This window comes from Megalops cyprinoides, chromosome 24 (assembly GCF_013368585.1).
Source record: "Megalops cyprinoides isolate fMegCyp1 chromosome 24, fMegCyp1.pri, whole genome shotgun sequence".
Taxonomy (NCBI): domain Eukaryota; kingdom Metazoa; phylum Chordata; class Actinopteri; order Elopiformes; family Megalopidae; genus Megalops; species Megalops cyprinoides.
The window spans coordinates 24,358,091-24,381,276 of record NC_050606.1 but is presented as its reverse complement, the minus strand read 5'-3'; the positions used below and the strand labels follow the sequence as shown (position 1 = coordinate 24,381,276).

Here is a 23,186-nt window from a genome sequence, read left to right as displayed (position 1 = left end):
CAGTTGAGCTTCCGCTAATGAGCGTTTGCACATGTTCATGTCCATCGTTTACCCTCTGACACGCTCGCGGATGGCATGAGTAAAGATAATTTTTTAAGGCTAGATGGTGCATACGGTTAGTCACACTGACAAAAACATTCTTAAACGGTTTTCCTTTCATACAGACCGTCATTTAGGCCGTCTCCTTTAAAATGGCCAAAACTGTAGCTATTTATAAGCAAGCAAGTAAAGTGACCATGACAACATCTTTCATACCTTGTACTTACATAAAAAATAAATTAAAGCGCTGTCGGATGCAGGAAAGTCTCTTCGCTAATGTCGTAGTCTTTGTGTAACCGTGTCGATTAAATACTCCGTAAACGTCTCATGCAACTTTTCTAGTTGTTTCCCCTGGTTATGCGTCGGGTCTCAGCTTACATCCTGAGTAGCTGATGCGAGTTAGTGACAGATGTTGGACTTAATTTTCTTCGTATTTAAATAAGATCGACTATCCTTCTCTAATTTTCCCACATCATTTCAAACACTGGACGTCAGAAACAATCACCAGTACTTCATATAGTTTTAAGTAATAAAAATGTAAAATGTTTATTTAGATAGACGTTTTTATACTGTGCAACAGTAACAATACAATAGTTTTACATACAGTCGACCAAATACAGATATTTTGAACACTGTGGAATAGACACATCAAAACACATAACAGAAAGATTTTTCGTCTAGGCCTATATGTTATACAGAGAAGTATGCGTTTGTCGTATGGACGTGTTAGCTTACAATAGAGGCGGAATGAACTAACAAAGTAAATCGGTACATACACATTTTACTGAACCTTGGCTTCCTGCCCTGCGCGGTTCATCCGAACTTTCAAAGAAACCACAGCAGGGATAGCTTATTTAAAATGGGAAAACCACACTGTAAGCAACACCTGCATGGTTTCTAGCCGTTCTTGTTTTCCTTAACGTGCCCTATAAACATAATATTGAGTTTACCTGGGATATGGATAGCTTGGCTTATTCCACTGAAATATAAAACCAATTTATCTTCACGGACGCACAAAGCAAACGTCTCCATTTTCGTTTCCGGGAAATATACGACCAAGGAAGGTTTCAATTTACAACTAAACTAACTTTGTACATAATTTCATTTTTCCAAAGGCAGGTATTTGTATTGAGAATGCGTTAGGATTCACAAATAACCATTTAGACTGGAATAAATGAATAAAAACTACGCTAGTTAACCACTCTCTATTTGTGCCATTTGAAAAATTAAAAATGCATATTTAAACCTCTAAAAGGGAAGTAAAAGGAAGTGAAACAAAGCATTAAGGGAATCCAGGCCTGGATTCAATCTAAGGGAATGTGCTTGTCCTTAACTTTCTAGAATACACTTATGTAAACGCTACATTTTTACTTAATTATTCATACTTAACGGAAAAGCACAATGGTATTATATCTGTGCTTATACAGCTCTCCAAAATTTTAAGTTTTTCTTCGTGATTCAAACTCTCTTTTCCAAAAGATACTTTGTGTTCTCATTTTACTTTAGCCAAAATACCTTTTAAAGCACTAATATTCTAATACTCAGTCCCACTGCACTTCCACCAAGTTGTGACTTTCACGGTGATTGGCCACATGTATAATTACAAATGACAATAACAATAATCATGACTTTATAAAAATCAAGCATCTACAAGAGCTACATTGGCATGGAAAGAGCTGAGAGGGCTGGCGTTGGCAGCAGCCCTGGTGACAGTCATCCGGAGGAGGCGGAGGAGCCATTCAGCGAGGCCTTGCGCACTTTGTTGCAGAACGGGGACGGGCGCTTCGGACTGGGGTCGTGGAGGCGCCAATTGACCGCTACTGGAGATGTGTGGGAAATGAGGGTGCGGCGACTGCCCTGGGGTGCTCGGACTGGGCAGTGAGGAGGAGGTGGAAGGCACACCTGCCGGGCTGTTGGCCTTGTCACTTCCAGAATCGCTCTCCATCTCTGAGCGGGGGGCACTACCAAGCCCATCCCGTGGGTGGCTGACCTTCACCTTCTTGCAGCTGGGCCGCACTCTGTACTTCAGAGGTAAAGGACCATTCTGAAAAGCAACAAAACCAAAAAAGGCAGAGTAATGTAACCCTCTGACACTCTGTCATTAAGAACTGCAGACCCAAACAATGCAAAACACTTTACAAGCCATCTGGCCACATCCGTGTGTTCTTACTGCCATGTACCATTTACCCTCCAACACACTGCGGAAGTAAAGTAGATTTTTCATGGAAGAAAACTGAGACCCGAGATATACATCTGTCATTGCAAATACTGAGCTCCTTCTGAGGTATGTGTTTGCCTAAACAGTTAAACAGTTAAAATATTGGATTACATCATCTACAGAAGTTGACATTATCAAGCACTGTCTTATAAATTCTTGAGTCAAGGAAAAAACAAGTAACAGTTTAGATTCCTACAAACTCTTACCAATTCCAGTGGCCACCAAACTCATGATGGTATCTGATAAAGTGGAATAGGTTTGAATTTATAACTCAAAGTTAGGGATAACAGAGCACCATATTACTTGTAACACCCCCCTTGTAATAAAATGTTTATCATGTAACAAACATTTTTATCTTTGTAAGTTATTGCAACAGCAACAAAACTGGCTTTAAAAGGTGACTTCTGAGGCATCATTCCAACTGAAAAACCCCCCACAGAATTAGGGTTTTTTGATAAAATACAGTCTTACCCTTCTCCAAGTATAAATGTATGCGATGTCCATTAACGTATAGTAATCTTTCAAAGGCTCATCTTCATACATTACTTCAATCTACAAAATACGAAGTGAGAAATTATTCAAGACAATTAAGAATAAAGAATAAAGGTTAAAACCATATGCTTGTTTAAATGGGTTAATGCATGTTAAACATACTGACCAGATTTGAAACTCATTTGAAGCAAAGGATTGTAAGTATTATGCAGGTTCAGCTTGAAAATAAGACCTTGGTATTTACATCACAATAATGCTCTATCAGTGGATGTACAGTGAATGATTGAAACTCGCCTGAAATGTGCATGGAATATCCATTTTACTTCTCAAAAATTTCCTAAGATGCATTACAGTCATGGCAGCTGGACACTGCAAGTAGCGTTTGTCACTGGCCTGCAAAAAAAAACATTTAAAATATATCTTTGAAACATTCACATTATAAAGAGCAAAGCAACATAATTTTACAGAAATTTTCAGTGTTTCCCCACAACAAAACACTTCACAGAGAAGTTGTATTCCGAGCCACCTAAAGGGTCTGATTATATCACAATTTAGTACAACACCTCACCTCTTCCTTTGTCTTCTCCTTCTCTCCATCAACTTGTTTGTCAACCCTGAAACATCAGACTCATGTAATAAACAAGTGATCTGCCACAATTGCTGGGCATTGTTTTTAACTTTATTATCTTTTTCCCAAAATTGTTACATCTAAAGCACAAGTTAATTCTTTCACATCCCTGGTTTAACAACTGGACTAGTCTCCTAGTTCTATAAGTGGCTACACAACTGTAAAAAGGTTCCATCAAAGGTTGTGAAATAAAATCTCAACACATGCTTGTATGTTATATTGTGCCTTGTAGCAAAACTAAAACACTGTGTCTGCCTGTGGACAGAAAAGAAAACATAAAAACATGCCACACTAAACAGACACAGGAAAGTAGTGAAGTTTCTTCTTCGTACTTGCTCTGGTCAAAGAATTCGATGGACAGGCTGATAATCTCATCATCTGTAATAATTCTTTTATCCTCATCTGCCACTTCTCCTCTGTCTTCATTGGATCCATTTGCAGCTTAAAAGGACATGGACAGTTAACATAACATCTAAACACTTTTTATTGAGGAGGGTGAGAGAGGGTCTTCATGTAATCAGCTGTCCAAGTTATTCTTTAAACAACTTGCCAAAGCTCTTACTCCATCACTTTTGAAACCTCAGTACTGGGCATGGAAAAGCATGTGCCTTAAGCCACCTATCTGTTGGCCATTATGTTGAAGAGTGAGTTACCATCTACTGAGGGATGTTCTGCGTAGAAGTCCCTTCTCCGTTTCATTTCATCTGCACAGAAACAACACCACTCCTTCAGATCCCATGTTAGGAAGGACAGACACTGACAAGGACTTCAAATGTGAACCACTTACTTTTGAAGAGACCAGGGACCAATTTGTAGACAATGTCTTGAAGTGTTTTATCCGACCTGTAATGTATAGATTATGAGCTTGCCTCAATTATGCTTTAGATAAGATACTGATCCTTTTTATGAGATTCCTTATAAGGAAGGCTAACTTTTACACAGTAATGAAAAAAAACATTTAATTTATAATCTATAAAATACATGTTAAATTGGAACACATTGCTAAATAATGGCTGATTGCAATTTTACAGTATCAGAATATTTTCCTGTACTGATTCTTTATACGTTTATACTTTTACAAATGCATTAAAATTTTGTCTTATGAAGCACCCATTACTGGTGTCACCTTTGGAAATCTATTAAAGCTTGTAAATGAGATGAAGATGGCAAAATTTTCATCAGTTCGTAATGGTCCACTCAATCTGCACTTTAATCTTGTTTTTACAAGGTAAACCCATAGACTAAAACGCATCTACTATATAAAGTCAATTTATGCTATGGATTGAGCTATAATTAAGAATCATTTTAGTTTTTTTTAAGAAAGGTGAACATGTTTATGGCTAAACACAGGAACATTCTGCTGTACAATGAATTATGCCTGTACATAACAGATGCATTCCACTTACAGAGTGTTAAGGGGAATAAACTATAATACTAAATCATATCTTTTAGACAAAGTAATGAAAAACTGACCTGATATTTAGGAGGGGCTTTGTTTTGTGTACCTGGACGTCACAAATTGGACAGTATTTGCTGGTCTCCAGATACCGCACAATGCACATTTTACAGACTGCAGAACACATTAGATGAAAACATAATGAGTTACAAGACATGCAACATAACGGTAGATATCCCATCTAAGGACCACAGCTGTAATCATTTATTGACACCTCTGTACCAAAGTTAACTACTCACATGAGTGCAGACATTCTACGATGGTGGTCGCATCAATGAAGTATCCTCCACAGAGCACACACATCAAATGTGGATTTAGCTCTGTTATCTTAATTCTTGTCGTTCGATGCATCGTCATGGAGGGCACTGACCTATTAAGAAATGTATGTTCAATTATAAAATGTGTCCTTACTGTATTTACCCTACATACACTACTAAAAGCACAAGACAAGGGTGATTGCACCAGAGGGTGTTGGTTGAAAACAGTCAGAACTTCAACAAAACTTGAACGATGACTACACAGAATCGCAAGAGGAACATCTAGTAATTTATCATTGTAATGATAGACCTGTCGCTCCTCTACCAAAATGTGGCAACGGGCTGCAGGGAATCTGTGAGCGTATTATGTGTTTATTATGAATCCTCCGCCTAAAATGATTTCCCAGAGATGTATGGTTGTTGACTACAGTAACGTTAGACGGAACTACACGGTTAGCCGCCTGCAGGTACCCCAAGTGACGTTTAATTCCAAAACAATGTCGCTTTGTCACGGTAAAATGCATCACAACCTCATCAAGACCGTACACAATCTTATTTCGTCGTTTGTAAATCGTGAGTGGTATCCGGTACCCAAACACTGTAACTCTTACTGTTGCTATAGCAACTTAGGTTATACTTGGCATCTTGCCAATGAAAATAGAGCTGTGCTCCCAGAGGAACCACGGCTCGCGCAGATGTGCCGAAAAACAAACCGTGGTTAAATACGCAAGTCGCTTAACCAACCGTGATTTCTACAGGTTACCAGCCCAAACAGACTCGAAAACGTGGCTGCCATTTCGCACATGGATCCCGTTAAAACAACGAATGTTTCTGGAGAGAAGGGGGACCCAACCAAGTCTGTCCATGTTTATTTCGTCATAAATATTATTCCTCTTCAAACTACCCAGCGAGACTGAATCAAAATGAATCGAAATAATTCGATTTATAATACCTTTCAACGTGTTTACGGAGCATCGCTAGACAACGGTTAGACCTTAGCGGCATTACATAATTATTTTCTCAGTCCACAATAAAGTCTGCTGAAGCCTGAAGGTGGCAAAGCCTCGCTGTTGTCCTACCTGAACGGGGGGAAACGAAACAACAAATATAGGCGTCTAAAGAGAACTCGGCTTTAAGTGTAACCACATATCATAAAGCTTCAACGGTTAAAACTCGTAAATGGCAGCGTACGTTTATTCAATCTGGTTCTCATCAGCAGTCATTATATTACGCTAGTTCTTCCTTTCCGCTACGTGAGTAGTAACAAACGATAGCGGACTGTATCTCTTACATGAGTTGTCCCACCACAAACGCGGTCCAGTTATACAGAGTGAGAATTCATTTTGCAGGGAGAAAGTAAGTTCAGTTACGTTACATTCGCCTGCGCCCGTCTTGCATAACCAATTTCAAGAGCGATAAAGGGGCACTGAAAAGCAAACTGATGTCCGTTGATTAGGCTACGCTACACGAGGCTAGGTAAGAAAGGATAGGTTAAGCGCAGTGGTTGAGCTAAAGGACACCTTAAGTGTGACATACATCATGACACACAGAGGGGTTTCGTGTAAACTGATTAATTTTCGGAAATGGAAACAGTTTCAAGATTATCAGAGTATCATACTGCCCTACCCCACGACCTCCTCATTTTGCACTAAATCAATATAAAGTGAATGTTATTATAAATGTAGCGTGTTCACTGTCACATTAATCCACCAAGATGTAGGCTATTCGCTAGCCTCTGAAATTCCGAAACGACAGCAATCGCATTCGAAATGCAGCCATTCATGTGCGTACACTTCACGACCAAAGATTTGTCTGTTTTACATCAATCAACAACCATAAGCATTTGTTATTACTATGATGGCTAATGATCTTGTCTGAATGTGCAATGCCTACATAAACAAGCGTTGTGATTCACACAACTGCAGTCTCTGTGATCAAGGTCTCATCGGCAACCCCATTAAGAGCTATGTTTTCGTTCTACAAACAACATGGCTATAAGGTCACATCTATCATAAATGAATTGTTGTCTCTGTGCTTGTTGACGGAGGAACGCTTTCGGTGCCAAGAAACCCTATTCTAAATACACCATAACAACCCGGTTTGAGTCAATGCCACTTCTGTAACCTTCTGTTCCATTGCTTTCGCATGTCACTCCCACCCTGTATCCAGCCGCTGGTGTGCGTTTGCTATAATTTAGTATTTTTACATTTACGGTACTTGATACCATGCAATTCTTATGAAACAGTGATGGAAATCAACATATTGCGAAAAGATAAAATATATTTTGTTCTCCCCACATTGACTGTCTAATCAATAACATATAGAGAGAAGGGTGGGCCATTATTTGAGCTACTTACAACCAGAGAGCCGGGATATAACCAGCAGTCTAACAACACCAGGCACATAAAAATAAAGACTATCATGATTTCAAGATCAAGTTGGCAAGCCGTTAATTGAGCCTATACTCATGTGCCTTGTATGCTTGTATTTCCATGTAGCCAACACGGTACAGAAATCCTAGAATCTTGAAATAATTAACAAAATATTCATGACCTACAGAAAAATGTCAAACGGGCAACTGGACTGTTGGGATTATCTCTCCAGTGGAGAACATATATACTCATTAACACAAAGTCCAGCATTGTTTATTACCAGGGGAAAATCTTTGACATCGTCAGCCGTTTGACGATTTGAAATCAAAGACAAATGAAACAGTAGCATACAGAGGCGTCATGATTTCAAAGGTTAAAAACGATGTAAATACCTGTTGGTGTGAAATCTAGACTTACTGGAAATCAGCAGATAAGTCCGAACGCGTAGATCGCATAGATGCTCACAAGTTCAAACACCATCTATGCCATGCCCACACCATGTCATACAAGTTAAACAAGACACGAAGAACACTGCCAAATGCACATTAAATTCAACAACAGCTTTATGTGTTCAATAATGTGCTGACACTTCATACAGCTCAGTAAAGCAATGTGGTCACTCTATCCTGATGATTACACGTCCTGTAGAGACTTAAAGTAATTAAACAGATTATAACTTATTTAAAAGCATGTGTGTAATACAAAAATCAGTAACGTTAATCAGAAATGTAGTTTCTCAACCATCATGCTATAGACTTTTCCTCAACGACGAATCTTGAAGTTGTCTTACCTCTTGCATCCAAACCGTGGTAATTTAAGTTAATAAAATCCTACATTGGTTGGTTATGAAGAATTTAATCATCTGGGTGCGTTCTCCAGTCTACAAAGACCACATCTCTATAAAATAATGTTAGCATCTTACAGTATACTTGTGAGTGCAACCGTTTGAAAGTGAGCAATCTAGAACATTTGACCCATCTCGCTCTTAATTTCGTGCGCTTTCCAGCTTTCATGGACGTATAAACTATTAAAATAAACAAACTGTCCCAAACCAACACTACTGAACCCTGCTTTGTATATTTTCTTACGTGAATTGAAGATCTACAGAAAACGTAAATCAAACTTGGTGGAGAATGTAACTGAATTTTAAAGTATTGTGCTTAAGTGAACCCGTTTGGTGTAACGTGAACCACTGTCCGAACCCTGCATCGAGCGGTCCTCGTCCCCATTCAAGCAGTGAAAATAACCTAAGCATTCAACAAACCTTTCCATAATTCTTACATTGGTAAGACGAAATATTTAATTATACGTACCCAAAAACTCTGGAATGGATTGGTGAGACTGGGGTGGCCAGACAATGAAAGTTAGAAGTCGATCAGCACAAAATGAATACGAGCCAGGCGGCCATCTTGGAAAGAGCTGCAGACGCTGTCAATTGCAATAGCTTTAGCATAGCTACACCGAGCTCCTTTCAGTCAAGCAAATTCGAATTTCTTTCCCGACCGGTAACCTATGCGATTCAAAATCATTAGGTTGCCGAAGAGACCGCTCTATGCCAGCCCGATTTCAGTCATCGAATGGTCCACTGCCTGTTCTCAGTTCAGTTGTTTGAAAAATGCAATGCTGATGGTTCACTGGAAACTGACACCGTCCCCAAAATGGCTTGTAGTTCGACCGCCCCGCTATGTCACGTGGTCTCATTCCTTAAGGGTGGCTTGGGAATTAGTGTCGGTGTAATCAGTCAAAATCCGTACCTCAGTTATTTAGGGAGTTTGATTTAGCCCCATTCTTCCATGTTTGAGTAACGTCTTCTGTCGCATCACGCGTGTTTATAGGGAACGCCTTCTTGATTGCAGACAATACAACGCAAGAATTCATATAGGCTACTATCTGTTTGGAATGGCAACATACATTGCCGTCAATGTTCCATGTACTGTTAAGGGTCTCCTTTCGACAAGTAAACAACTTGATTTATCAAATCGAAATGGTTTCTGCTATTTACTTCGACTAATGCGTCGCTTCACCATTAGACTCAAAGTAGCACATGCCAATGATTTACTAATCTTGGGGCGAGGAAATTCGATTCATATTGGTTCGATGAACATTCTATCCGATAGCCTATATTTTTTTCCTTCAAACTACGCAGGCCTTCAAATACATAACACGTATTGCGTCACATGCAAGGTGTGTATTTCAGTTTGTGATGGATGGCATCTCAAGCTCTCTTATATCCTTCCTCTTATTTTTGAAACCACATCCACGGTTCACATAAAGGCAGTTGGGATATTTGATATGGTGGAGATCACCAGAGAAGTATTTGCGAAATATATTTGCACTTCATTTGAATCAACCAATGGCTAATAGCCTATTAACATTATTTTAAATCAGAATGTGAGCACAACATGTGCATCTATTCGCACCGCTGTTAGGTAAATATTCATGAAAGATACCCTTACGTCGATGGACCACCTCATATTAATAGCTAATCCCATGAAGTCATTTAGAAATATTGCACGTTTTCGAGATTAGGTTGAGAAGGGAGTCTGTAAACGGTCTCTCCGCATTTTAAAATAAATCATATAGTTCAAGTGCACTGTATCCATCATAGAACTTATCACTGCCACTGAATGTACGGCGTCCCAGACACTCCTTATTACTGGCTGATTACTGTTTTTATTATACAATTGGTGTATTACATGTATTTTTCTACAAATGCAAGCCTTTACCGACACGCACATCGATATGCAGGAATCATCAAAGTTGGAGCTTTTGCGTTTCATTATTCATACAGTGACTTTTAAACAAACAAAATTCAAACATTCATCAACAATAAGCAAACAGTTGGTAGAACAAGTCAAATATGTAGTTTTTAAGACAGGAATGTTTAATTCATAAGACATTTTACATGTTCTCTTTCCCATACTTTAATGATGTGGTCTGTTTTGTCGTTTCATTAAAAAGAGAAGCAGAAAGGGGCAACAAATCAGTATCCACCGAAGATTCCTGTCATCAAAACTTCGTCGTAAGGGGTCACGTGTAGTCAGATTCCACTGGCACGTCTACTGTCGCAGTAGCCCAAACATTCTTTACATCTGTGTGGCCTTGTCCAAACTCTTTGCCGCGTCTTTCAGCTTTCCCAAAAGATCCTAGAAAAACATTGATGCATTAAAATACCAAGAGCTCAGAAACATCAATTGCCTACACACCGTTTTGGCGCTACACAGGATTAATTGTATAATTGCTGCCCAGGTAAAATTATGAGGCATTTTTCGTCGGTTCATTTCCCGTTCACTTGCACTTTGCGGACATAGACTCGGTCTCTTTGCCTTCCCTTTTTGGCAGCTGGTCAGATGCAGCTTTATTCACCTTTATTTTCACCACTAACATGGGACAAGCATGCAGAAAATAACATTTCAAAACTTACATATTGTAAACATTCGTTAAGATGGAGCTACGCATAACAAGTTAACTTGTACACGAAAATAATACGAGTTATACGAATGGATTCTTTCAGTGAAATTGTGCAGAAGGCAATATGGACAAAGTGTTAATATATACAACCTGTTTCAAATTATGTTAATTTAAACATCCAATATTTACAAGTTTACAAAGAAATGACGGTAAGCATAACACCTACGCATCGCAAATATCAACAAGTGTATTGTATGAAACATGGTTTAAGCACGATTTGTAAGAAGAAATGCATAGAGCTGGTGAACGCTGTTTATGAAATGCCAACAGAAGTAATTACCCAATGCATCCTCTCCGACTGTCATTCAGACCCCAAGACAATCCATTCAAATAAACCACGTTTTAACAGCTAATAATGGACTTTGTCGCCAACTTGCATTTTCTAGAAGACAGTATGAGGCATGGTGGAAGAGTGCATATCATGGATTAAAATAATATGCTCTCATAGCCGCTAAAATAACTTCCACCGGGGGGATAATCGCTGTAGTTTTTTAAACGAATTTTTACGTCACAAACACATAAGTCGCTGAAAGGGAAAGCGGGGTCTTTCAAGAAAACACTAAATGCACGGTTTTTACAGGAAAGCGAATAAACAAAATAAAGTGTCCATTAAACAATTACTGACGTCACAAGTGGTATTTTCTCTGTCCTGAAAAAATGCTGGAAGCAATGAAAGCGTGTCAACATTATAGCACAATTATGCCATACTGAATGCAGTTGTATTTTCTGTCAAATGTAGAATATCACTGACAAACCACAGTTGAACAGGGGAGAAAAGTACTCCTAATTTAGTTCAAGAAACACTTGCAGTTGGTGCAGACAGCATACTACAAAACACACCATGATCATAACTGTAAACACCCAGACAGGAAAAGCGGGGACAACGGGATACCTCTGATTTGTTCAAAAGCTTTCAGGACTATTTCTTTAACATCGAACGTCATGTATTTCACTATCAAAAATTAAAGGTATGTTCCAACAATAATTACCCCGACTTCCGAAGGGTGGCACCTATATTATGGTGTAACCAGAATAAGAGCATGGCCAACTCGTGTTGTTATCGAAAATACATGTTAATGGTTTATTAACACTAAACGCTAACTAAATTATGAGTTCCAAATTACCTATACATGCACACGGATACACACATAGATCTTTTGCCACAGGTTCCAGTGTATTTAGTCGTGTAAACAAACCACATTCGTTTCGGTTTAAATATATGTGCCCCATTAAAATTTGTATACCTGAAGTTGTTCCATTGTGCAACTAAATTGAACATCATCTGTCGATCTTGCGCCAACGTTCTGCAACAATAAGAAAGAATGACGACAGAGTCGATGACAAATGAAAACGTCTTAATAAGCAGTTCTGAGTTGTGAGAAGGTCTAACAGAAATAGGCTACTGTACCTCGACGTTCAGAGTAATCAAATAGGCCGGCTGGTTAACCTTGTGCATGTGACTGTTCTGTGAATATAAGAAACACGTTTTGACATAAGTTTTAAAAACAGCCGACAAAAAATATATGATTGAGTCTTTAATTGCTTCACAGAACGAAGAAGCACGGAATCCAAATACCTTTATTTGGTAATCCAGGCGCCATGAAGCCTCACATACACGCGGTGGACATCGGCCTATACTATAAATATGACCAAAACACCGTTTATCAACTTGGTAAAATCGATGAAAACGGCTAATCATTGAAAAAAAAACAAAACATGAACGAAACATATTTAAATAGTTATTACACAAAACAATGCAGAAGATGAAGCAATTAACATTTTTAGTAGGCTAATTGTTTGTTGTTGTTTTTTTCTTCAAATCGAAAAAATAGGCTTAGTTCAAAATGTTTGTTTTCTTCAACTTAAACTTCTGTCTTAAGTTTCACGTTTTGGACAAACAATCTTAATATATAATGTCAAAATATAGTCAAACACTGTGAGCTTGATACTTTGTCCAAAAATCATGCAATGATGCATACAATAGGCTATACATAGGCTATTAACATAAATATCCTTAACACTTTTGTAATCACACAGCAAACAGAGTAAGATTCATAAATGTGTTTGCACTGAATGAGGCTAAAATAAAGGCTATTCGGTTTAGGATTAAATGAACCAACTCTGTCATTGTAAACACACTGAAGTAAACAAGGGTATCAATCATTACTCAGATCATTCACTGCCTCAGCTCTTAGACTGAATGGGCTCCAATTACTATACAGACAAAGATAGCCAGAATCATTGAGCTGCACCATGTGGCTTTCGGCTCTTGTGCTTTGTTAATACTAATGATCATGCAGACTGACAACTCACCCGGACAACAGATTTCCCAATTCACGTTTGTTTTTCTGCAAAGCAAACATGTTATAAGAACATCAGGCACATAACTTTTGAGATTGGAGGCAGAAGGAATTTGTATGAATAAAGGCCTACGTTCAGTAGGTTATGTCCTCAGACCTGATATGACGTGTAAAATATGTCTATTCTCTCGGCATCAAATTTAATATCTTCCAGACAAGAGCTGAAACACAATAAAGGGATATCGTATGAGGTAGCCATCAAGAAAAGAAAAAAAAAAAACACGTGTTCAGATTAACTATAGGAAACTAATTACCAAATAGTTGATTTATCCGTGTTCTGCTTTGCAATTTCCAGAATGCAAGTTGTGGCAGCAACATGACAGTGCTTCAGCAAGGTCTGGTCAATGTGTTTTAATTCTGGACCATCTAAAACGGAAGAAAATGTAGTTATTTACTTCACTGTAAAGTACATCCCTAAAATATGATCGAAACACACTACACAAATGTAGGCTATCGTTAATCAAGATAACTAAGATTAGTGTCCTTTTGGTTTCATGTAGGTTAGAGCAGAGGTCTTCAATGTTTTTCAGGCCAAGGACCCCTTGGCTAGGGGGTCCCGGGGGTCCGTCCGCCATGTCTCTATTACATATCATATAAAATTGTGTTGCTTATTAAACTGGGCCAACAATAATGTGCAGGGCGGCCTATAGTGCCATGTATAAAAGTATTTTGTAATGGTGTTATACAATGCTAAGACATAATTATTGACAGATTCGTATATTTATAGAACATATTTTTTGTAATTCTTTCTTTATTTAGGAAAATCAAGAATGCACAATTTTGACTTACATTACTTGAACAGAAGTGAACTGAATAAGAGGGATATTAAAAAAAACAAAAACAAATATATGTGATTATGTATATATATATATATATATATACACACACACACACACACTATATGGACAAACGTATTGGGCCACACCTGTTAATTATTGAATTCAGGTGTTTCAATCAGACCCGTTGCCACAGGTGTATAAAATCAAGCACCTAGTCATGCAGTCTCCATTTGCAAACATTTGTGATACTAAATGGGTCATTCTGAAGAGCTCAGTGACTTCAAGCGTGGTACTGTGATAGGATGCCACCTTTGCAATAAAACGGTTCGTGAAATTTCATCCCTGCTGGATATTCCACGGTCAACTGTAAGTGATATTATTAGAAAGTGGAAGCGTTTAAGAACAACAGCAACTCAGCCAGGAAGCAGAAGACCACATAAAATCACAGAGCGGGGTCAACGATTGCTAAGGCGCATGGTGCGTAAAAGTCGCCAACGCTCTGCTGATTCCATAGCTGAAGAGTTCCAAACTTCCACTGGCATTAACATAAGCACAAAAACTGTGCGGCGTGAGCTTCATGGAATGGGTTTCCATGGCCGAGCAGCTGCATGCAAGCCTCACATCACCAAGTCCAATGCCAAGCGTCGGATGGAGTGGTGTAAAGCACACCGACACTGGACTGTGGAGCAGTGGAAACGTGTTCTGTGGAGTGACGAATCGCGCTTCTCTGTTTGGCAGTCAGATGGGCGAGTCTGGGTTTGGCAGATGCCGGGAGAACGTTACCTGCCTGACTGCACTGTGCCAACTGTGAAGTTTGGTGGAGGAGGGATAATGGTATGGGGCTGTTTTTCCAGGGTTTGGGCTAGGCCCCTTATCGCCAGTGAAGGGCAATCTTAATGCTTCAGCATACCAAGACATTTTGGACAATGCTATGCTTCCAACTTTGTGGCAACAGTTTGGGGAAAGCCCTTTTCTATTCCAACATGACTGTGCCCCAGTGCACAAAGCAAGGACTATAAAGACACGGTTTGATGTGTTCGGTGTGGAAGAACTTGACCAGAAACAGGGGAGGCTGAAACATTACCTTTCAATCTATCATTACTTTCAACCTGTTCTCCTTTATCTTCCTTGATTAACAATAAAGCAAATAATTCACAGAATAATTGACACCAATCGCGTAAATGGAGTAAATGCTTATGCTCGCGAAACAGCGCAGATTGTCTGTAGTCTGTGTGCTTGTGAAAGCTACAATGTGAGATTAGATGTGTTTAATTAACAAGGATGGCATTTATCGATTTAAATCGAGCTGGTACTCGGCTCTCAGGGTGATCACATACACATTATTGCATGAGGATTCATGGGTATCTTCAATGATAGGAAGACCTATCTTTGCTTATTGTAAATTGCAGTGGCGGCTCCTGCCAAATCTCTCGGGGAGGGGGGGGGGGGTTTGTTGCGATGATGCCTAGGGTGACCCGTTCAATTGGTTAATTAATAGCGAGCTAACTAGACATTGTCACATTGCAAACAAAGCGTTAGCTACTTCGCAGCCTGCTAGCCACGTTTTCCGCTCATACCAGCTCCGCGAAAATCCACGGTCATACGATTCTGTCATACTGTCATACATACTGTCTAGAACAGTCACAGCTAGCATAACACTGTGGTACAATGTGAGAAAATTTTCCTCCGTTTCCCCCTTTGGTGGTGCGTCGCCCGACAGCCCTAAGAGTGTATTTTCGGACATATTTTAATTTTTGGAAGAAAAAAAGTTAATTAATTTGGCGGACCCTCTGCAGTAACTCTGAGGACCCCCTGTTAAAGATCGCTGGGCTAGAGCCTTGTTGTCAACATCTGTGGTAAGTCATAAGAATCAGGCTGTAAGTGCAATACTAACATTGAAATTTTATCAAAATCTAACGCCGATGTGATCAAAATGCAAATATGACTGATGTTGGTCAAAAACGCAAGGCAACACATTTGTTTTCAACAGCGAAAACGTAGGCTATGGGTGTCAACGTCGTGTTCTACTCGCCCACAAATAATCCCCCCCGCCTTCTTTCCTCCGATACTGACAGCATTTGAACTAACATCTTGACAGAAAGTGTGTTTGTCCCAAGGCCCAGGAACATTCAAATTCATCTTACACAAACTACCAAACGCATCACAGGTAGCCTAAATGTTTTGTTCACCGGCAGCACGTTTACTGCCGGAGTGTTCTTGTCACGCTGCTTGGTTGCAAGAAACAATGCCGTTACTACCTTCCACAACACGACTCCCGTGACGTAGCCACCCACCCCCGAACATGCTTTCAACGAAAACAAAGGAACCCCTGGGCCATAAAACAAACAGCGGTTCTGATACACTCGTGGTAATTGTAAAATGACGGTTTGTTAGATTATGCTAGCCGGCTTGTATGTCCTTGTCAATAGCAAACCGATCCAGAGTTAGCTAGCTGACTAGCTTGCAAGTGAATTCGAAGACCGTTTTTAACCAGGACTGGAAAGACGTTTCCCTGTTGGTTGTACGGAAAACAGATTGGATTTAATATACCTCCGATTATCAGTGTTCTATTGATGGGTCAGTTCAACTCAGCATATGTCTTAGGTTTTGTGGGCCGTTTTCCTCTCAAATAGCTGAGTGGTGTGTGGGGAAAGACAGGAAACACAAGTGAACAAAGGCGGCGGGTGGAATGGAAGCTTACCTAAAATCGCTTCGTCGGTGTGGGAGGCGAGTAAACTACCGAATGCTACATCTACCAAAGTCGAGAATGCTTTCACATCAATGTGCTCCGGATCTGCCAAATATTGAAGCCCTTTCAGCACGGACTCCGAGAACTCCATTTTGGTTGAAGGCTGACCTACGACTCCACACCACGTGATACTGGCTCAGCTGATCTGGGTGGGAGAATCCAGTTTGCTTTACCTATTCACATGGGCTGGCGGTTAAAACAAGATGAGTGGTACTATTGTTAAATAACTGAATTATCCGAGTGAGACAGAGAAACAACACACTCGGCAACAGGACCGTGAGAAACAAATAGCGAAGTTTCCGCACAAGGTCGGTGGTAACTTGTTGAACCAGAAGGAGCGAATAACGACCAGCACTGAGGAGTGTAGGCTGAAATCCGAATTGTGGGTGTATTTTTTTAGTTTTCGCATTCCGCTTGTAAAGTAATATGCATCATTCTGACGGACTCTGAGATGTCAGTTTTGATCGAATACCAGAGGTAAATCGTGCATATTTTAATCGTGTAAGTCAGTCCACCAAGATACGCAGTTACCAATTAGGTTATATCAGAACTGATCTGTTGAGAGTGTAGGACCTGTACATAGAGATGATAATAACAACTGGACTGGTCTGTTGGGAAATAAAATGTGCCTAGAAATTAAATTTACAATACTATTTTCAATAATTACAAATACTGAATATTCTTATATGCCCTAAAATTAGTTTACTATGCAGCACAGAACATTGTACTTATTGGTCATAGTCTCTTGTAATCCATCTATTTTACAGATTATCATGATGTTCATGAGTGTAATTATAGACAAACCTTTAAAGTGAACATTTTTATTCCCCTTTCTTTTTGTGTATGTGAGACTTACCATCAGAACTGTATTTGATGATCATTTGGAAATGGAGCCCAAGACTTTGTTGAACAGAACCTTGTTAGTAGAGTTGGTCTCATATGGCCTTAGTGTCTTACTTTGCAAAATTTGCATTTGGTGAATTACAGAATACTACAAGAAGGATGTCATGTCAGATTGAATCTTCATAATGGTAAAGAACGAAAAAAAAATGCAAATGATTATGATGATGATTAATATGTCAAACTAATATCAGTCTTCTTCATTACTTCTCTAAACAACTTCATAAATATACACTGCATTTTATAAGTATGTTTTAAAAATGAAAATCCTTATGACATGTTGTATGTATTCTGTATAGAATTATGGCAATGAATTTGAAATAGGGTGTACAGATGTATTGGCTATTTAAAATTCAGTGCTCTGTCTCAATCACAATCTAGGCATGGATTCAAGAGCTAGTGGATAAAATGATGTTATTAATATGTAGATATTTCAGAAATTTAGCCCAAACAGTAAACACTTTGTTAATTTGAAGAGAATATAAGGCTATTTCAATGTGTTTTTCTTAATATAATTAATTTATAAGTATAATGTCCGTGTTTGAAATTCATGGAAAAACTTTACAGCAAACAGTTTGTTTCATTCTGATTCCTTGTTTTCTTTGAAATCAGTATGAATATTTAAGACACTGAAAACAGCATGTGTATTGTTTTCATGTTTGTTTTTTTATTTATTTATGTAAGAATTGATCCTAATTTCCTTACTTTGTAAGTTCCTGTGCTCATTTCTGTTTGTAGTGGAAATTATATTGTTCTCGAGTTTCCTTTATGCTGGTACAAGAATGTAATACTATACCTTCCTTACAAGCAAAAATGCAATATGACATTAGGCCTTGAAGTAAAATAAATACTATTGGTCTTGTACTTCCTCATTTACACCATCATATAAAATTGGAGGTTTTTGCCAAATACACTGGGGAAAATGCAGATACCGCTAAGTCAGCTCTGTTATTATTGTAAATTATTGACTTACTGGAGACTTTAGAGGGGGGTGGGTGTGACTCATGAAGACATAAAAACCTTTGCTCAGATTTCTCATTGTTTGCTTTTCACTGAACATGTTTGTCATCATATATTTAGTAGAACTTGGCTAAAAACATAATAGAATGCACAATGGTGATTATGATTCACATAGGCCTATATTGCCCATTCTAAGATACATCTGCTGTTGACTTTATTTTAGTGTTAATGTACATTTCCCTGAAATAATTCCCTGAAATGACTTTCTGTCAGGGCAGACAACACTGCAGGCTCAGACTCTTTGAGCTGTAATCCTCCTTGCATTGAATTTACCATCTAGACATTGTCTGGGACCGTTCTTGTGAAGCCTGGAGCCTGAATTCCATCAGTCTGACCTTCTGAGGCTGTGACACCACTGTTTCTCTTTATTGACCATAATGTGAGAGTGTATTGCATTCTCTCAGATATTTCTGCTGCACTTCATGGACACAGCTTTGACGCTCTACTAGATATATGTACAATGCAATGTAAACTTACTATCAAATTCTTTTTAACTTGCTTTCTTGCTTGGTATATTCAATAACTGGCTGCTCGATAATTGTGTAGAAATGTTCTCGTTCGCTGGTACCACCATTTGGTGTAAGATCAGGACGATGACAATCACTTTGCATTGTGTCAATCAGTGTGTTTTGTGTCATTTTGCCATGGATATTCGCATCGCATCGCAATCTTATTTTATCTTTTAGCAGAATTTGCGAATTTTGTTAGAATGAGGTGATGGTAGACATCTCAGGGAGTGGTCGGTAACAAGTTTTGACAGTAGGCTATTGCCCAGGTTGTGGAGTGGAGTTATACCAAAAGCCGATTTATATAAACTTTGTCTTTCAGACCCCAGTATCATTGCTTTATCTTGTTGCTTATGTAGTCAGCCAGTTAAACAATGATATGTTAAATGCTGGTCAGATTCGGAGGACAACCGTTTAATTAACTGTTTGGCTGGATTTAACTTAAGTTTGTTTCATAAAATAATCATACCTAAACGTTTTCCATATTTCCCTGCGAGCCAGCACTATAACAATACTCAGTATTTACTTCATGTGTCTTTGAAAGTTTTGTCTCTAGTCAATATTTTCTCTCTCTCGGAAACATTAATTCTAGATATGCACGTCCGTAACTTTCGCACTTCATCTCTGTACATATTGCAATTGAGGCTGTTATTAGACGGCACCGCTTAACTTTCATTTTACATAAAGCCAGTGACATCTTTTAGATGTTCTCTCCCTAAAGGAATTTGTCGGTCTTTGCCAACTAAGCATGCCAGAGCTACATTCTTGGATAAATCGACGTAGGCTACAATATATTCTGATGTTCTTATTTGATCCTGCCGCCAGTGTAAGTAGATGAGACCTGGGGATGTGGATGTGAAGGTTGTGTGCTAGCCCTTGTGTGTTGAGTACAATTTTTGATTTTAGGAGATGACAAAATTATTTTTAAAACACGTTGATTTTTGGCTGCAAAAGATAACGTCGTCATGGTAACGATACCAGATATAGTCCTGTCATGTGTTCTGTGATTATCTGGTAATAACCAAATGTAAAATGTTACGATATTCTTAAATTGCATCAGCGCGTACTCGTGTTGTTTGCAGTTGAAACGGTGTCACCACCGAGAAAAAACACTACTTCCTTAAGTGCACTATTGAAATGATGTTAGATTCAAATTGCTTTGCGATTGAACTGAATCACACACTTTAGACCATACATGTCAGCATCCCCCCATTACTGGAAACTTCCTGGGTTGGGCATCGAAAGTTTGACATCGTGATGTGAATTCGAAAGCGTGGCAGTCGTTGTATGAACCGATGTAAGGAGGATTTATGCGGGCAGAATGCGGAATACGGGTTGCCCAGGCAGCACGACCGCGACCCTTGGGCAAAACGTCGGTAGTTCACAGTCACACAATATATGTCAATGATCAAACGAGCATAATCTCTTCGGATTCGTAGATCATACAAAATGACTCTCATTTAGGTGTCATGTTCCACGGGTATCATTGTCATTATGTTTGGAATAAATTGGATTATTGACATCTTTACCACGTTTTGTTGTTACCGAAAAAAAATCACATTTATGAAACATGTCATCCAGCGGAACCCAGATGACAAGAGCCATCATAAGAAGTGGCGGTCACTAAAATGACTTTTTTCTCCTTACCCAACTCATTGTAAACTCGAATTTATTTCAGAAACTGTGGTATCTTATGGTGATGTGAGGTCAAAAGCCTCCAAAAAGGAAGTCCAATACAGACACATTTAAAATCTCTTTGCTTATAAAACCCACGCACGGTCACACCCTCTCTGGCTCATATTCCGGGTCTTTATGTGATTATTGTAATGATTATGAAAAGAGAAATTGTGACAATGACGACTATTGCATAAACAACCATCTGGACAAGTACTATTCAAATATATTAAATTATACTGTTGATTGATATTCTTACTGTATTAAGTCAAAAATGCATACATCGCATACAAGATTTAAAATGTGAGAGTGATTTTCATAAAATATAGGCCTACAAGTTTGGGTATGAATAAAGTGGAGAAAAAAAGCCTAGCTGACACATTAACTTAAATATTCAATTACATCCTTAGCAAAACTGACAATACATATGGCTATTAACTTGCCACTTGCTGCAAAAGTACATCTGTTATTAATAGCATTCATTGGATTGCCCTTTACTTTTCAATGAACAAGAGAATGTTGTTTTTCCTCATAAACAATATTTTTATTCAAAACTGAAAGGAAGCAAATGGTGTACAGTTTACAACACCAATAAACAGGCAGAGGAAGAGGGCATAGTAGACCTATATCAAATTTTCCCTTTGGTCACGACACTAAAAAAGACACCTCAATGCTATTGTACATTATGTTGAGATTTTCTCTCACTTTTACATTACATTGCCTTATTTTGACATTTAGGAAAGCGGAATTTAAATGGTCAGATCATACAGACCGCTGCTGAAAAGCATATCAATTCATATTAAAAACGTATACACATGACATTAGGTATCATAATTTTGAAGACTTTCAATTAGTTAGGCAGTAGATTTTAAATACTGAACATCTACATTGAAAATGTTCATGCAAAGCGGAAAACTTCGTTTTATACAGGTATATTTTCTCACTGAGGTCTATGATACATGAAATTACAAGTTCAAGACTTACAGGACTACGGAAACCGAGAACGGCCGTGCTTACAATTATTTTTTTATTATTTATGCCGTTAACTGGAGATCACGAGTTAATTATTTAGTTATCTCGAGATAAAGACGCTCGTTTTCTTGCGATAACGAGTTAATTTATCTCATTATCACGAGAAAACGACTTTTGTTTTCACAGGATCACGGGATAATTATGCAAAACTCGAAAATGAGTGTCTGGTTCATTTCATCAGCGTGGAACAGGGACAGATCTAAAACATGCAGGACAAGGGGTCCTCCAGGAGAGGTTTGGGAAACGCTGCATTTGATCACACCTGATTTCAGCCTTCAAGATCGCTGTCATGACTGTCTGGGAGGATCTGAATGTTATCTCTAACAGAAAGACACAATGTAATTTCCGCTTGTGTTAGACCTTGACTGAAGTACAGTCTGATGCGTTGATCACTAATGGGTAGGCTACTCCTAACATTTTCAGCTTCTGCACTCCTGATGTCAGATAAACATTAAAAAGTAATAAGTGGAAACGACCTTTTGTTTTCTCGTGATAACGAAATAATTAACTCGTTATCACGAGAAAACGAGCTTTGTTATCTCGAGATAACGAGGTAATTAACTCGTGATCTCGAGATGGGCATTAAAAAATTGCAAGCACGGCCGTTCTCGACTTCCGTACAAGACAGTACAAGACTTACAAGTTTTTCAGAGTAGGCAACACGTAAGCCTAATTCTGGTACATCCGCAAATCTATTTGGTTACGATTTAATACATTCCATACATAATAGATTCTGTCTAGACCGGTTTAATAACACCTACTGCCCGACCCTACATATCGAGTTAATAGCCTGCCAACAAAAGTACAGGCTGAGATTGCTGTGCTCATTCACTGATAGGCCTACCTCATTGTTTCATTTGTCATTTCATTAATTTGGCCTCGTCATTCGGTCATGCTGCGATTCAACAGGTCCCAGCAATGGTAGCCAGCATCACAAGACCGATCGTTAACAAGCTTTACCTCATTCCCCAAGACCAATAACTTGATTTAGAAAACTGGGGAGCTATGTTGGCATGATAAATCTTCTTATAAATTCCAGAAAGACGGTAACCATTGCGTTAAAATGCAAACACAGGAAGCTGTTGTCCCTGCGCCAAAAGTGTTCCCTGTCTTAAAATAGGGTTAGAGTTTGTGTTAGTTTTCTAGATGTAAATTGCCTATCATATCAATAAAAACACTTATCCGGTGGCTGTCGAAAGGCTTTTCTGTAAGGGTTTACACGAGTAGATTAAG

At 38.7% G+C, this 23,186-nt stretch overlaps 2 protein-coding genes across 2 annotated transcripts; both read right to left on the bottom strand.

The window, feature by feature from the left end:
* Nucleotides 1-1,688: 1,688 nt before the first annotated feature.
* LOC118771132 (polycomb complex protein BMI-1-like) lies at nucleotides 1,689-9,273 on the bottom strand. The gene is given in 11 exon segments (XM_036519019.1): nucleotides 1,689-1,854; nucleotides 1,856-2,083; nucleotides 2,729-2,809; nucleotides 3,044-3,142; nucleotides 3,318-3,363; nucleotides 3,710-3,818; nucleotides 4,031-4,081; nucleotides 4,165-4,220; nucleotides 4,851-4,947; nucleotides 5,073-5,203; nucleotides 8,776-9,273. Coding segments are annotated over 10 exon segments (987 nt in total). The 5' UTR covers nucleotides 5,191-5,203; nucleotides 8,776-9,273; the 3' UTR covers nucleotides 1,689-1,752.
* An 842-nt stretch (nucleotides 9,274-10,115) lies between these two features.
* On the bottom strand, nucleotides 10,116-16,933 carry commd3 (COMM domain containing 3). Its single transcript, XM_036519020.1, has 8 exons — nucleotides 16,774-16,933; nucleotides 13,548-13,659; nucleotides 13,391-13,454; nucleotides 13,247-13,281; nucleotides 12,510-12,570; nucleotides 12,342-12,398; nucleotides 12,178-12,237; nucleotides 10,116-10,608 (listed from the first exon to the last, which is right to left on the bottom strand). The coding sequence occupies exons 1-8, from the start codon at nucleotides 16,910-16,912 to the stop codon at nucleotides 10,549-10,551; spliced, it is 588 nt and encodes a 195-aa protein (XP_036374913.1). The 5' UTR covers nucleotides 16,913-16,933; the 3' UTR covers nucleotides 10,116-10,548.
* Between the last annotated feature and the right edge of the window lie 6,253 nt (nucleotides 16,934-23,186).

Bases quoted from the DNA above. Each gene is read 5' to 3' on its own strand.
- commd3 (XM_036519020.1), bottom strand. From the start codon at position 16,912: ATGGAGTTCTCGGAGTCCGTGCTGAAAGGGCTTCAATATTTGGCAGAT. The intron at 13,660-16,773 runs GTAAGCTTCCAT...CTTCCGTTTTAG, and splicing joins CACCGACGAAGCGATTTTAG to ATGGTCCAGAATTAAAACAC. The intron at 12,238-12,341 runs GTACAGTAGCCT...TTATTGTTGCAG, and splicing joins TGATTACTCTGAACGTCGAG to AACGTTGGCGCAAGATCGAC.